Raw genomic sequence first — 13,924 nt, 5'->3', positions numbered from 1 at the left:
AAGTGGTAAAGAATTTGATTCAGGATACATTTGAAAAGATTCAATGTATGAAATACTAAGGTAACAATGACTACTGGGCATGTTTTTAGAAAAGTTACTATCTCAACACAGTTATACTTGCCTTCTATCTTGGCTTTTTTGGATGTTTTCAAGTCTTTCCCCATGTTTACTGCTATTAGACTCTAGTTTCACTTCTAATGGACAAAAGACTAAATATTTTATCTTTTGGAACACAAATAGACTATTAAATACTGCATCCTAAATGGCAGACACTTCCGACATTGACAAGATTTTTGTAATCCTGAAAACAAAAATGACTTTTAAGAATATTTAAAGTACTTAAAAATCTCTCATCTTAAATAACCTATACCAAAATATGGAAAAATATGTATTTATTACCAACAAAGTATATACAACATAGTTTGAATCACTTACAGTTACACACATCAGAATGAAAAGATACCCTTCACAGGCTACAGGCTTAGTCCAAGGCTTTTGGAAAGTAGCAAAAAACCTCTCTGGAGAGAAAAATCATAGTTAAGACAACTGGCCACTCTTCCGGAGGACCTGTTTTCTTTTCCCAACACTCACAACTTTTTCACTCTACTCCCAGGAGATCTGATGCCTTCTTCTGGCCTTAGCAAGCACAAGGCACTCGTGCACTGTACAGACATACATGCAGGCAAAAAAAAATCACCATTTACATAAAATAAATCTTACAAAAATAAAAAACAAAAACAAACCAAAACAAATAAATCAAAAACAAAACACCAGTCCCCCCTTTTTAAAATGAGAGACCTTTTAACAGAGACTGTCCTTTGGCAAACCAGTGCAAAGTTATCGTCATCAAAAATATCTGTAACCTTCAGGTTTTAAGTATTTTATTTATCAAATCAAGCTTTTACTTGGAACTTTTACATGTAATTAAAAAATCAACAGTTGCAGAAAATATGACATTATACTATGCTTGACTATTTTTAATATGATAAATGATACATAATTTATCCTTCCCAACCCAAAGTTCAACATAAAACAGAACATTAATTTTGCTCACTGAATGCTTATAAACATGACAGGGAATACGTTTTGGCATATGTAAACTGAAATGGAATTGCTGATGTGAGTTTTAAGTATGTTAAATCTTCAATTTTTTTTCAGTTTTTAAGCTTGGGTCAGTTTTTACACTGACATGATAAAACCAAACTACATCAAGCACATGTTAGTGAAGATATTATATCAGAAAATCAAGCAACAATACAATTTTAGAAAACATTCTTCACTAATATGTTACCAAGTTCTTAATTTTTTTTGACTTGTTCGTGCTGGTAAAAATGTTACTAAAAATATCGTTGTACTACATGTATGAGACTTAGTTTAGGAGGGGAGGGTTCTCCTTCATGTTTTATAAAGAAATACAACTTTTTAAAGAGAAAATATCTAAGTGAGATGACGTAGGCTCATGTTCCATTATTTTTAACCTAGTAGAATATAAATTTTATTGGCTATTACAATAATATACAGAACCCAAACTTTGGTTTATTCAGGCTAGCAAGTCAAAAAATAATTTTGTCAGTACCATCAGAGATATGGTCCAGTCTACTATTCACAGATATTTCTATTTTCTTGCAAGATTTAGATTTGAAAAGAAGAAATTTTATTTGGCACTCTTAATTAGCATATTCAACGAAAAATAAATGGTTTTCTTATTTTATTTTGTTTTTCAAGCTGGAAGAAAAGAATTTAGATGAGATTTTTCTAAAATACAGGGTCTGATTAACCCTGTAAGAAGTACCTATATATTCTAAAAACATTAGGATTTTAAATAAATCAATACTTTGCTATCACTCTTTACATAGCACTGAGAAATTTCAAATATAAACTGTAAAAACTCCTATATGAAATCTTAAGAAAAAGCTTACTAAAATTATAAAAATGCTTTTAGAAATTTAAGATGTAAAATACATTTGACTTTAAATTAAAAAACAAAACCCAAAACAGAACAAAGAACTCCACCACAAAACTTGTACTTTACAGTACTATTTTTTGAGTTTTTATCACCTGATTTCCTTCTGTCAATGTATTCTGTATTCTGTGTCATCTTTACCTGGTGACCTTTTATAATCCTGCTGCCATTTTGAAGCTCCATGTGTATATGTTTTTCCAATTCTTTGAAATACCAATAAAACTATAGCATCAAGTTGCCTAAAAGTGTTAAAGGCCCATAAACATGCTTTCTATGAAAATAAGGTAACCTTTAACACAAAGAAATGACTGCCACAAACCAGTATCTGGGAAGTAGACATTCCTATATCAGCTTTTAAAAACTAAATATAACACTGGAAGAAAAGTGGGATTTTTCTAATTCTGAGTTGCCTTTAAGCTTTGAAAGTCAGAAAGTTCTCCTGCAATCAATGCTCAGAGCTGCTGCACTTAGTAGATGCTTTGTGAATGCATTCCTCATTCTCCCATACCTCTGATTGCCAACAGGAAATACCTTTTTGTTATGACACATAATCCCACACTACATACAGCCTACATAGTTTGGATCATGCTTTGCAGTCCAGACTTGCCTTATACTCGTGATCTCCTGCCTCCACTTCCCGAGTGCTGGATTAGATGGAGCCACCACACCGTGGGGCAGCAGACATCTTTACACACCATCCAGTGCTCACAGAGGACTAAGGAGTCAAGTTCAACCAAACCAAGACTTAATTGTCACTAGAAAATGTTCCAGAGGCACTGCGGTCTCCATTTCATCAACCTATTTGTTTTTAAAAGCAGATTTTCAAAAATAACCAATCTTTCTCTTTCAATAAATCTGCTAACTTTTATTCACTTGGGCCACATGTATAAACAGTTAAAAGACAAAACCTCTAAGTCCCCTCCCTTTTCTTTCACTGAGAAGGTTGAGTGAAGGTAATCCTTCGACGCCGCCTCTGAAAAGCCTTTAAATTCCATCGGTTTGGTTCCAACATATGAGGACCATTGTAGACAAATAACACTGTCATTTTTTCAGAATAAGGAAGATTTTGTAGAAGCTGTAAGGATTGAAACAAATTGCCACATAATTAAATTGTATGCCCAGAAAGACAGTTTTTTTAGCCTTATTTATGTTCAAATACATCAACTTGCCAAACTATGACAACTTCCTGAATAAGCATAATTAAAGCCTGGCCTAATAACTGACCTGGAATATTCCAGTTGCCTGGAACCTTCTGTATTCACAAATCAACAAGGACCACAGGCACACCTCAGAAAAGAGTGTGCACTTTCGCTTCCACACACAACACTCCAACAACTTCTATGGTTAAACACTGTTAGACTGCTGTGGGAGACAGGTGAGGCAGGCGTGGTCTCTAAGACAAGGAGTTGGTAAGAATCAGAACAGGGGCAGAGCTGACTAGTCCACAGAGCTGATGACAAAAGATGATTAAGTACAAAAAAATGTACATTTAGGTGGGCTCTCCAGTGAGATATATATGAGTATTTAGTTGAAAAAAGAAAAAAGTCTGGTTAGTAATAAATACATCTTTGAGTATATTTACTTGATAACTTACCCCCAACACTAGATTTAACAAAAGGGTATTTCCCATTATGGAACATTCTCTATTGAATATAACTATGTTGTTATAAAAAGCGATCTGTCAGTACAAGACCTTGGGTACTTAGGACTCTTTAGGGCTAGGGTAGTAGCGGTGGGAATTAAGACAGGTGCAGTAAGTGACATGACAGAGAGAGCTAGAGTTCTGGGGTTTGCATTCCCAGTCATCTCTCAGCTTAGAATGAGTATCAAAAGTAAGGAGAAGAGCTAGGTTCTAGAACACAATGAAGTGCCTGCTCCCTTTCTTCAGATGAAGCTTCTATGAATGCAGATGGCTATAATCTTTTTAGCTCCTTCCTAGGCAGTATTCCTGCTCACATTCACATCTTAGCCCAAATCTGCCCACAATGAAGCCAAAGGGGACGTGCGAGCAGACTGACCTCTGTGAGCTTCCTTACCTTGGGTGTGATGAAGAAGTACTGGGAGGTGTTCTCTTTACAGGCAGTATTCACAACCATTTCAAACACTCTTCGTTCATTGATTGGGTCCATCCCCTAAAATCACAATGACAATAATCGTTATATTTGTATCTTTTAGAGGACGCAGTACACTCCCCCAAAGAATCACAGTACCTGATTGATCTCATCGACTACTCTGAATGGACATCTATTGAGCTCCTGAAGTGCCATCAAGTACAGCATGGTAGAAACACTTCTTTCACCTCCACTTTGGTGATGAGGAGTTAACTCATGCAGCTGAGTACTACTGCGAAATTTTACTCTGATCCGGATTCCGTATTTATCATAGTCTTCCTGTAAAACATAAAAATTTTAATAGCCCCCTATATGTGTGGGCATACAAATGTAAATTTTATTTTATAAAAAGGGAAGTATTTACTGTTCTCTAACTTTTGTCAATTCTGAGACCACTCTAAGGTTTATTTACCTTTCTTAGCTATTCTAGGTCATTCATATTCAGACTTATCTTAAAAGGGAAAGCATTAACTAGCTAAAAGTTAACTAGTTAAATAATCTAGATAAGTGTCTAATCAAGAGAGAGCACAAGAAATAGGCAACTCAACAGTCACATTTTTAAAACATAAAAGGAAAATAGGTAAAAATTAACTTCAGTGGTATATTTTATTTAACCCAATATATTCAAACACCACAATATAAAATGTTTTCAGTGAATATTTTACATTTTTCATACTAAATCTTTGAAATTATATGCATGTAGCAGGTATTCATAGCTGAGGTCTAAGAGCAACAAAAGAGTTTTAGTTATTATTTTAGTTTGGGTATCATCAGTTACTTATAAAGGAGGTATAGCAGTTTTTATGGATGAAGTAGTTCAAAATGTCAGTGGAATGGGCAGGTTCACAGCATACCACCTCAACAATGATTTCAGTCCATATTCTTTGTAAGAATACTACCACCTTTAAGTAAGAGACAGTCCCTGTTTATAAGTATTGTAGTGCCTCCATATTCTGGGAGAAGAACTGTGGGTCAACTCTCACAATAATTGGCTGAATCCTCCCACCTCTCCTGTAGATTACTTTTTGTTGTTGTTGTTATTGTTTTTTTTTTTTTCGTTTTTTGAGACAGGGTTTCTCTGTAGCTTTGGAGCTTGTCCTGGAACTTGCTCTATAGACCAGACAGGCCTCGACTCACAGAGATCCTCCTGCCTCTGCTGGAATTAAAGGTGTGCGCTACCAGTACCAGGCTATCCTGTAGATTCTTATCCCATAACTGGCACTTCTGTTGGCAATACTTTTCCTGGAGACCCTCCTGGAAGCATGCTACCAAATTTGGTTACAGTTTTGGCTGCACTCCTTTAACAATACTCTGTCAAACAGCAGAAGATACTTTCTAAAAGCTAGTGATGCCAAGATCCTTGCCACCAGTTTGGACTCTGCTACCACAAGGAGAATCCTACCATTCTAGTTCTGACATGTGAGAAAGCAAGAGCTTCCTTTTACAAACTATAAACCACTTTAAGCGTAAATGCAAATGGATTCAAAGAAGTCTTAAAATTTTTACAAATAGTATTCTTAACCTGATACCTTTCCATTCAAACCCCCACGTGGTGGTGCAGGCCTTTAATTCCAGTTCTCGGGAGGTAGAGGCAGGTGAATCTCAGTGAATTCAAGGCCAGGCTGATCTACAGAGCGAGTTCCAAGACAACCAGGGCTGTTAACACAGACAAACCCTATCTTGAAATACAAAACAAAAAAGACAGAACTGTAATAATTTGTAATAGTTTAAATTCCCAAGGATTACTTTTAAATCCTATTTCTTCTTCAATGATTTTATTAACTATGTCACTTTCTGACTACACAGGATTTGATTTACTGGAGGCTTTTTTTTTAAGACTCTTGAAATTGATTATCCTTTTCTTCTGACTCCTTCTAGCTTCTCTCATCTCACTCCTTCAAGGTTCCAGTTAAAGAAATCATTTCCCAATACTAAGGAGGCTGGAAGAGAAAGGGGATAACGTGAAAGGAAGAGAAGAGGGAAGGTCCAGGAGAACACAGAAAGGCATGAGCAGTCTGTCTATAGCCTTGCATTGAAAACAGAAAGACTGTTGAGAAGAAACAGTGTAGATAAAAGAGGAGTACCATGCACAGGGACATAAAGGATGGGATTTCTGTAATACAGGCCTCACCTTGCTTACCGGGTCACAATTATACCCCACACAGTCAAGTTAATGATAAATGATAAAGATCCTGTTGTTACTTTGAGCAGGATAATGCACGCATCATCTTATCTAAGAGCTAAGGCTCTGTCTGGGATTAGGTAAGAAGTTTGAGTATTTGCCACTTGATAGCAATGTGACTTTCAGTAAAATAATGCAAGTTTCAGTTTGTTTTTTAAGTAGGGTGGATATAATGCCCTGCTTCATAGGACAGTTATAAGAGATTAAATAAGATGAACTTAGAATTACCTGCCACAAAGAAACCATATCAGGAACTAAGCATTGTACATACATTTCTTAGTTACAGTAAGACAAGACTCCCCAAAGGAGCAAATGGTGCTAATTTGCTTTATATTTACATATGTAACAGAATGAAAACGTACACACTTGCTAAAATGCAAAAATTTAAAGATATAAAATATTGTTTATTAACTTGACTTTTACTTAAAACAAATTTCACCTTGCAAACATTTTGGCACATGCAAAATGAGAATACAAAAATGACCCCAGTATACCAGCAAAATCTTTTAACTAAGATCAAAAATTGCCAGTCTTTTATCACTTATACTCCTTTCCATTCATTCTACTTTCCCAATTGTTTTCAAAGAAATCACTCATTTCTTCCTCCCTTCCTTACCTGCTTATAGTGCTGGGGAATGAACCCAGGGCCTCATGAAGCTGAGCACACCTCATTTCACTATACCTCCTGCCCATCTTCACACAATTTTCGTAATGGAAAATTTGTTTTATCCAAAATAGCAATGCATAGAGTTGTAGCTCAAGAAATTAGCACATTTCCTATTAACTTCTGAATTTGTGATAAAAAAGAAATCAAGGAAACTGAGCATGGTGGTGGAAACCTATCATCTTAATTGGGAGGTAAAGGCAAGAGGCTCAGGAGAGTTCAATGTCATCTTTGTATACACAGCAAGTTTTGGGCCATTCTAGGCTATATGAGACCATGACTCAAAAAAATTAGAAAACACCACCACCACTACCAACCAGACCCACACACACCCACATCCAAAACAAAACAAAACAAAAAAGCCAACTTCATTGATAAAACTGTATTTCACTTGTTTCCTAATCTTTATGGCAATTAAGTTGAGCAGTGGCAGATTTATAAAGCATTGTACTCGTTCAACACAAATGAATAATCATTATTCAGACTGCCTAAAACACCATCCCTACCCTAAAACCAAGCAAACCTAATATTAGAAATCCATAGGCAGTCTTTTCCTTCACAATTTTTCAGTAAGCAAAATTCTCATGTATAATTCCAAAGTAAATAAATTTACATGCACCTTTTAAACATAATTAAAATTACTAGTTATAAAATACAAACGCAATACAATTACCTCATTTTCTGTATGAAGATCAACCTCACCAGCACACTGCATGGAACTAAAAAAGTTGCTGAACTTCTCATTGATTTTTTCCACTAGTTCCTTTAAAGGGTTCAGCCACCTTTCTTTCACCTGCAAATAAAAGACACAAGCACAAAGTGAAGGCAGTACTATCTATCCACTCTGACATAAAATAAATTATATAACAGAGTCAATCTGGTCATGAAAATACCTTCTCTTTTAGGAGCATAAAATTTATTTTGTATAATTTATAAGCTAATCCCATCAATGGTCACCATAGAAGAAAAAAAGATGAAAAATTACCTGTGAAATGTTTTCCCTGTATTCATCTAGTTCAACTCTCTTCCCCTTCAGTTCTTCAGTTAACTGCTGTATTTCTACTTCTCTTTTTGTGTATTCCTCAACCACCTGGTTAAAAAAAAAAGAGTTCTTCAAGAAAAATCTATCAAAGGATAAAATTATATAAAAATTTGCATCAATTAAGCTATTAGCTAAAAATGTCAATTGCACTGCATTGTTTGCATGCAACTAATTTATGCTATTGCACACTGAAAGTGCTACTTTTTAATCCTTGAAAAAACACACACTGCTGTATTTCAAGTTAACTCAACTATTCCTTTTATAAAGAAAAGGCACAGAACACTGTGTTCCTTAGGAAGACTCTATTTAAAATTCTAATAGATTCAGAATCTGGCATTTAAGGCATTGTTCCTGCTGTCTAGCTTATTATTACCCAGAGCTCCAGTACAGAGTGGGAGGCAAGTACTGGAGAGAGCTGTGTGTGTGTGTGTGTGTGTGTGTGTGTGCGCGCGCACGCGCAGCGCCCATGCATGCATGCACGTGTGTATGTGTGCACTGGGGAAGGGAGCAGTGTGAGAGATGCAGGATAGAAACAAGAGAAAGAGGCATACTGTAGGATTCAGTCCTGTGAAACAGGAAGCTCTTGATCTTTCTTCAGTTAATAATGCATCAATTTCATCCAATGTGTTCGGAAGATCTTGAAAAGCCTAAAGAGAGAAAAAGTCCATCATTAAAAATGGAATAGCGAAGAGTTTTATTAGAATAGTTAAAAGAAAGTAATTTGCTACATATCTACTATCTGATTAATAGCATGCTAGCACACAGCAATACAAAGGAATCTTAAAACAGGGAATTTTGCTTTTAACAAGCTTATACTTTAAAAGAAAACAAAATGTACACATGTTGGATAGTACCTTAAGGCAATGTATTGATGTTGAGTCTGAAATAAGCAGTACATATTATATAGGCTTTGGAATTTAAAATAATGAAGTGTCAGTTCATGCTACATGAGAGTTAAAAGAATTCAAATTTATCTCCGGGTCTCAAAGCAATGGCTAGGGAAAAGCAATGCAAAAAGGAGAAAACGACTTGGAAAAAAGAATGAGTACTGCATACCATGGGGGGTGAGGAGTTGTGTCCATTTGGAATGGTGGGTACTTGCTGAATTGGTAGAATGGGTCCAGAATATGTGGGGCATTGAAAGAGAGCAAGAAGTTAGAACTTTATACTGTACTCATGAAGACCTACAAAAGCATCCTTAGAATTTAATCACTGAGACAGAATTTCATCAAGACTATCTTCTGAACCTATGACAGACTCATTAGGATAGACACTTTCCTACAAGGAGAGGCATGCAGTACACTGTTTTGCCTAGCACAACCTGCAGAGCCATACAGTAAAAGGTATGCAATGAATCTGAAGTCCTAAAAAAGATTCTGATGAGTTAGATATATTTTGGGGCAGTTTTGATTTGTATCTTTTTTAGCCTTTTAGAACATAGTCCAGTCTCTACAAAAGCCTCTAGGTATTCGTTATGCACATGTGCTACATCTTTGACTTGTCTGTTGAGGTGTGTGTGTGTGTGTGTGCCAACACTTACTTGGTGGCATCTTTACCAGACTCTAATAGGCATGCTAAATTTATGATAGTGAAACATAATTTCTACCTCGTCCACCTTCCCCACCCTGACAGCAAATCAACCTCTCATCAGTAAAGAGCTTCACAGTTTGTCTAGGCAAACATTTAGGAATTCTCTCTTACCTCTCTCATATCCATCACTAAAGTAAAAGTCCCTCTTCCTTTATCCTTTTGTGCTACTACATTAATCTCTTCCCTAGTTAAAAATATATATAATGATCAAAGTGGTTTTCTTGTTTCCTTTCTTATAGATCCATTCTTCAAGAGCAGTTAAGAGTATTCACCTATAAACTGAACATAGTACCACTCTTGCATTTAAAATCCCCCAGTGGGCTGTATCTCAAAGAGAGCAGAGCCCAGGGCTGAGGACATAGATTAGTGGTGTATTTATCTAATCCCTAACACTAAAGGGAGAAAGAAAAATTCCAAACTTCTTGTATACTCTATAAGGCCATATTAATCTGGTTGTGCCTTCCTCTCTGCTTGGAATGTAATTTTTGTTTTTAGATATAGGGTTTTTCTGTGTATCTCTGGCTGGCCTCAAACTCAAGAGATCTGCCTGCCTCTGCTTTTCAAATTCTGGGATCAAAGGCATGTGCCACCACTGCAAGGCTGGAAAGCAGTTTTCTTTTTTGGTTTCTCTGAGTAGCAGGCCCTAGCCGTCCTTGAACTCACCTGCCTCTGTCTTTCCAGTGCTGGGATTAAAGGCATGTGCTATCATGCCCATCTAACGAATGTAATTTTTAAACCTACCAAGATTCCTTCTGTTCTAACACATGCTAAATATATTTGTACCTCAGTGGCTTTGTATGAGCTGTTTCTCTGCTTGGTATGCTTTGCTTCATACCGCCACTTGACTGACTTCTCATCATCTAGCACTTACATCACATAGTATCTCAAAGGAACCATCTGTAAGCACCTGCCCATCCTTGCTACTTTACCCATCACTTTGACTTCTTTCTTAGTTTCTCTTGCTGCCTGACCTTACCTATTTGTTTTGATGTTGTTTGTTCTCCAGACCAGAATTCGAGTTTCAGTGAGGACATGTCTGTTCTACTTAATATTTGGTCATAGCAGACTATCAGTTTTAATAAATACATTATTTCTAATTTTATTCTTTTAAAACTACAAAAGAGGCAGGGTGGAGAAGAGTTTAGTTCTATATGTAGTTCGGGTAAACCTTGAACTTAGGCTCATCCTGCCTGCACCTTCCAAGAGCTGGTACTACAGGCAACTGCCACCATGCCCAGCACACAAAAACTGTAACTTACAGTACAGACATCACACCAATTTTATTAAAACAAAACACATTTTAGATGTGTTCTGTAATTATCTTTAGACACAAACTTCTCAATTAGTTTTATAAGCTTCTGTTGATCTGACTGTGTGCCCAATCAAACCCATGCTTGGTTTCTATGTCTGAGAGCATTAAAATACACCCTCCCAGGGTTTGACAACTACAATCTACAGCAGTCTTCATCCATGATTGGTGGACATTTCATCATCTATGAAAAGTGACATATTTAAGATTTTACAAAGTGCATAAATACTACTGAAAACGTATTAGCAACTATTTTGATGTTAGTTTGAGTAGGTACACAGAAAGGCTTCAATGTCAGATAAAGCCTAGGAACACAGGGCAACATCAATGGTGGAGCATGAACTGAAAGGCAGCACTGCTTAGCTGGACTCCTGAATACTGGCATATAACCGAAAGAAAGTATCAGCTCTGAAGACTGAGTGCCTGAGGAGCCCTAATTAAACCCCAGTACTTCTAAGGAAAATAAAGGAAAACAAGGAAAAACACCTTTATTTTTGCCTTTGTTTTTCTAAATATTGCCCCTGCTTGCTGTTTGTCAGGAACAAACTAACTAGTTTCCATGAATATTTCACACTGCTAACTATACCTCTCAAAGATGGTCAAGGGGGAAAGATCTATTTTAATAGTAAAAATGAATGTTATGTTGTAACTTTAAGAAAATTCCCCTATTTTAAGAATTTTAATACTAAGCAAAGACTGGTGACTAAATATGAGAGGAAGTAAGTTAAGCAAAGTTACTTTATATATATGATAATCAGTAAAATAATGGGGGGGAAAGCGTATTTTTAAATAGCACTTCATGTTTTTCACGTCCTGTTACTATGCCCAGAATAGGATAACTTAAACTTAAAAATACTGTGTTATGGCAATTGAAGCATATTTTATACTTACTGTCTGAAATTCCTGGGGAACGGCTTGGTCTGCACTCAGGTTACATACTTGCCTAGCTCTCTTCATAAGTTCCTTACACTTCTGTAACAATCTCTGCCTATTTTCATCCAATTCAATGAACTGTTGCTGTTAAGAAAATGAATATTTCAAAATGTTACTACTAAATCAGAGGCTTGAATAAACAATCACAATCCAATAAATTGCTGAATTCTTACTATATAATCATATTGTGTGAACAATGACTTTTTTAATTATAAAGGTACATTAGCCTTTTATTATAAGAGTAAAATTTTAAAGTAAACTTTAAAATATATCAGAGCCAGTATTTCTCTAATATCCAAGAACTCTAAAGTTTACCCTTTTCTGAATGTTTAGTTTTAATAAAATGCTGTCCCCACACAGCATTAAATGTAAACTCAAAGAATATTTTTGATAACTTTTTAAGTATGTTTTATCTATTTATCATTTATTCATGAACTTACTAATTTCTCCACCAAATAACTGCAAGATCTATGAGATGCCCACATTATAATCTGAACCGAACACTGCAAGGTGAAGCAACATCACAACAGAAATAGGCACTACCCACTGAGTGCTTGTCTGTCATGCCCTTGCACAGGTGCTTCTCATCTAACCTTTCTTTCCTTTTCCTGCTTTTTTTTTTTTTTTTTCTTTTTCCATTTTGGGGATGTGGTGCTAGTGGAGTAAGGTCTCGTGTAGACCAGGCTGGCTTCAAACTTGCTATGTTGCAAAGACTGGCCTTGAACTCCTCCTGATCTTCCTGCTTTCCAAGCAAGGAGATTAGAGCCACACAGCCCCTTGCCTAGACATTGTATCTTTTATCTCCCACAACACTATACAGCAATAGGCTGAAAAGGGGGCTCGAGAGATGGCTCTCAATTGCTTGCAACTCCAGCTCTAGGAATTCTCTGGGCTATCCCTACCCCTATATACATATATTGAGAGAGAGCCAGCCCTGCACCTCACCTGGGCAGCACGAAAGAGCCAGCCCTGTTGGCAGAGGTGTTGGTGAGCTAGCCCCAAACTGTGATCGTGGGAAAGCTGTCTCCATTAGTGTCTGTCATATAGCAGTGTGGGCTATCCCTTGCCCCTCACTACCTGCGACAGATGAGGAAGCTGACTCCTCCCACTTAGCAGCTGCAGCCCTCAGGAAAGTGGGCCCTGCTCCTCACTTGGGCAGCATAGTAGAGCTGACCCTATTGAGTGGGGTACAGGTGAACTGCCCAAGAACTTGAGCAAGGGGGATCTGGCCCTGTTCCTCATATTCGGGGGAGATGCTGCCCCTGAGGTTGTAAGAGTGACAGCTGTCCCTGCCCCTCACCAGCTGCAATACATGGGAGAGTGGCCCTTACCTTGCCTGAGCAACAACACAGTAAAGCTGGTTCTGAAGGTGTAGGTGTGGGAGAGCTGACCATGAGGATATGAGAGCAAGAGAACTGGCCCCATCCCTTGGTAAGGGGTGAATTAGCTCACCCAGGTGGTAAAGACAGGGGAGAACTTAAGGGCTGAGCAACCCTGCAATTACCCATGCCCAGAACCTGGGCTATGAGTTGGCTCACCCCACCTAAGATCTGCTGGAGCATGTCAACAGCAGGATATCCAAGAGGAGTCCCAGTATTGATAGTGCAACACAAGCCAGAGGACTCAAACCAGATCAGCGTGTCTTTGCAATAAATACTTAAGAGCACACAAATTGGTTCTCCAGTGCCAAAAGGTCAAACTGGAAAATATATATACAAGTGACAATATATGAACTCAATTATATTGAGTTATTCTTGGAAACATATATATATATATGAAAATACATATATGTGCACGCAGTAACAGCTGATTAAAAAGAGAGGCCATGAATCTGAAGGAGAGTGGGGAGGGTATATAGGGGACTTTAGAGGGAGGAAAGCGAAGGGGGCAATGTTGTAATTATAGTATAGTCTTAAAAACAAACAAACAAAATAAATAATTTTAAAAACCAAAAGGGAAAAAAAAGAACCTGCTACCCTGGACTTAGGGTTTCATACAGTCTAGGCTCATCTCAACCTTACTATGTAGCCAAGGCTAATGTTGGACTCCTCATTTTTCTGCTTCTACCTCACAAGTGCTGCGATTATAGGCATAAGGTACCATACTTAATCTACACAGGATCTCCATGAC

At 37.1% G+C, this 13,924-nt stretch overlaps 1 protein-coding gene across 3 annotated transcripts in view; it reads right to left on the bottom strand.

The window, feature by feature from the left end:
* Positions 1–375: 375 nt before the first annotated feature.
* Smc5 (structural maintenance of chromosomes 5) overlaps positions 376–13,924 on the bottom strand; it is a 62,808-nt gene continuing 49,259 nt past the window's right edge. Inside the window, exons 18-25 of one of the 3 annotated variants that reach the window (XM_040746347.1) lie at positions 11,753–11,878; positions 9,015–9,089; positions 8,514–8,609; positions 7,906–8,010; positions 7,594–7,713; positions 4,174–4,353; positions 4,000–4,095; positions 376–3,038 (exon numbers count right to left, since the gene is read on the bottom strand). In XM_040746347.1, the coding sequence (XP_040602281.1) occupies positions 2,895–3,038; positions 4,000–4,095; positions 4,174–4,353; positions 7,594–7,713; positions 7,906–8,010; positions 8,514–8,609; positions 9,015–9,089; positions 11,753–11,878 (942 nt within the window). In that variant the 3' untranslated portion in view covers positions 376–2,894. The remainder of the gene's footprint in view (positions 3,039–3,999; positions 4,096–4,173; positions 4,354–7,593; positions 7,714–7,905; positions 8,011–8,513; positions 8,610–9,014; positions 9,090–11,752; positions 11,879–13,924) is intronic. The other 2 variants (XM_005063740.4, XM_013115039.3) reach the window with 2 other exon arrangements.

This window comes from Mesocricetus auratus, unplaced genomic scaffold (genome assembly GCF_017639785.1).
Source record: "Mesocricetus auratus isolate SY011 unplaced genomic scaffold, BCM_Maur_2.0 Super-Scaffold_4256, whole genome shotgun sequence".
Classification (NCBI taxonomy): Eukaryota; Metazoa; Chordata; class Mammalia; order Rodentia; family Cricetidae; genus Mesocricetus; species Mesocricetus auratus.
Note: the sequence above shows the minus strand (reverse complement) of the source record. Positions and strands in the feature narration are given on the sequence as shown.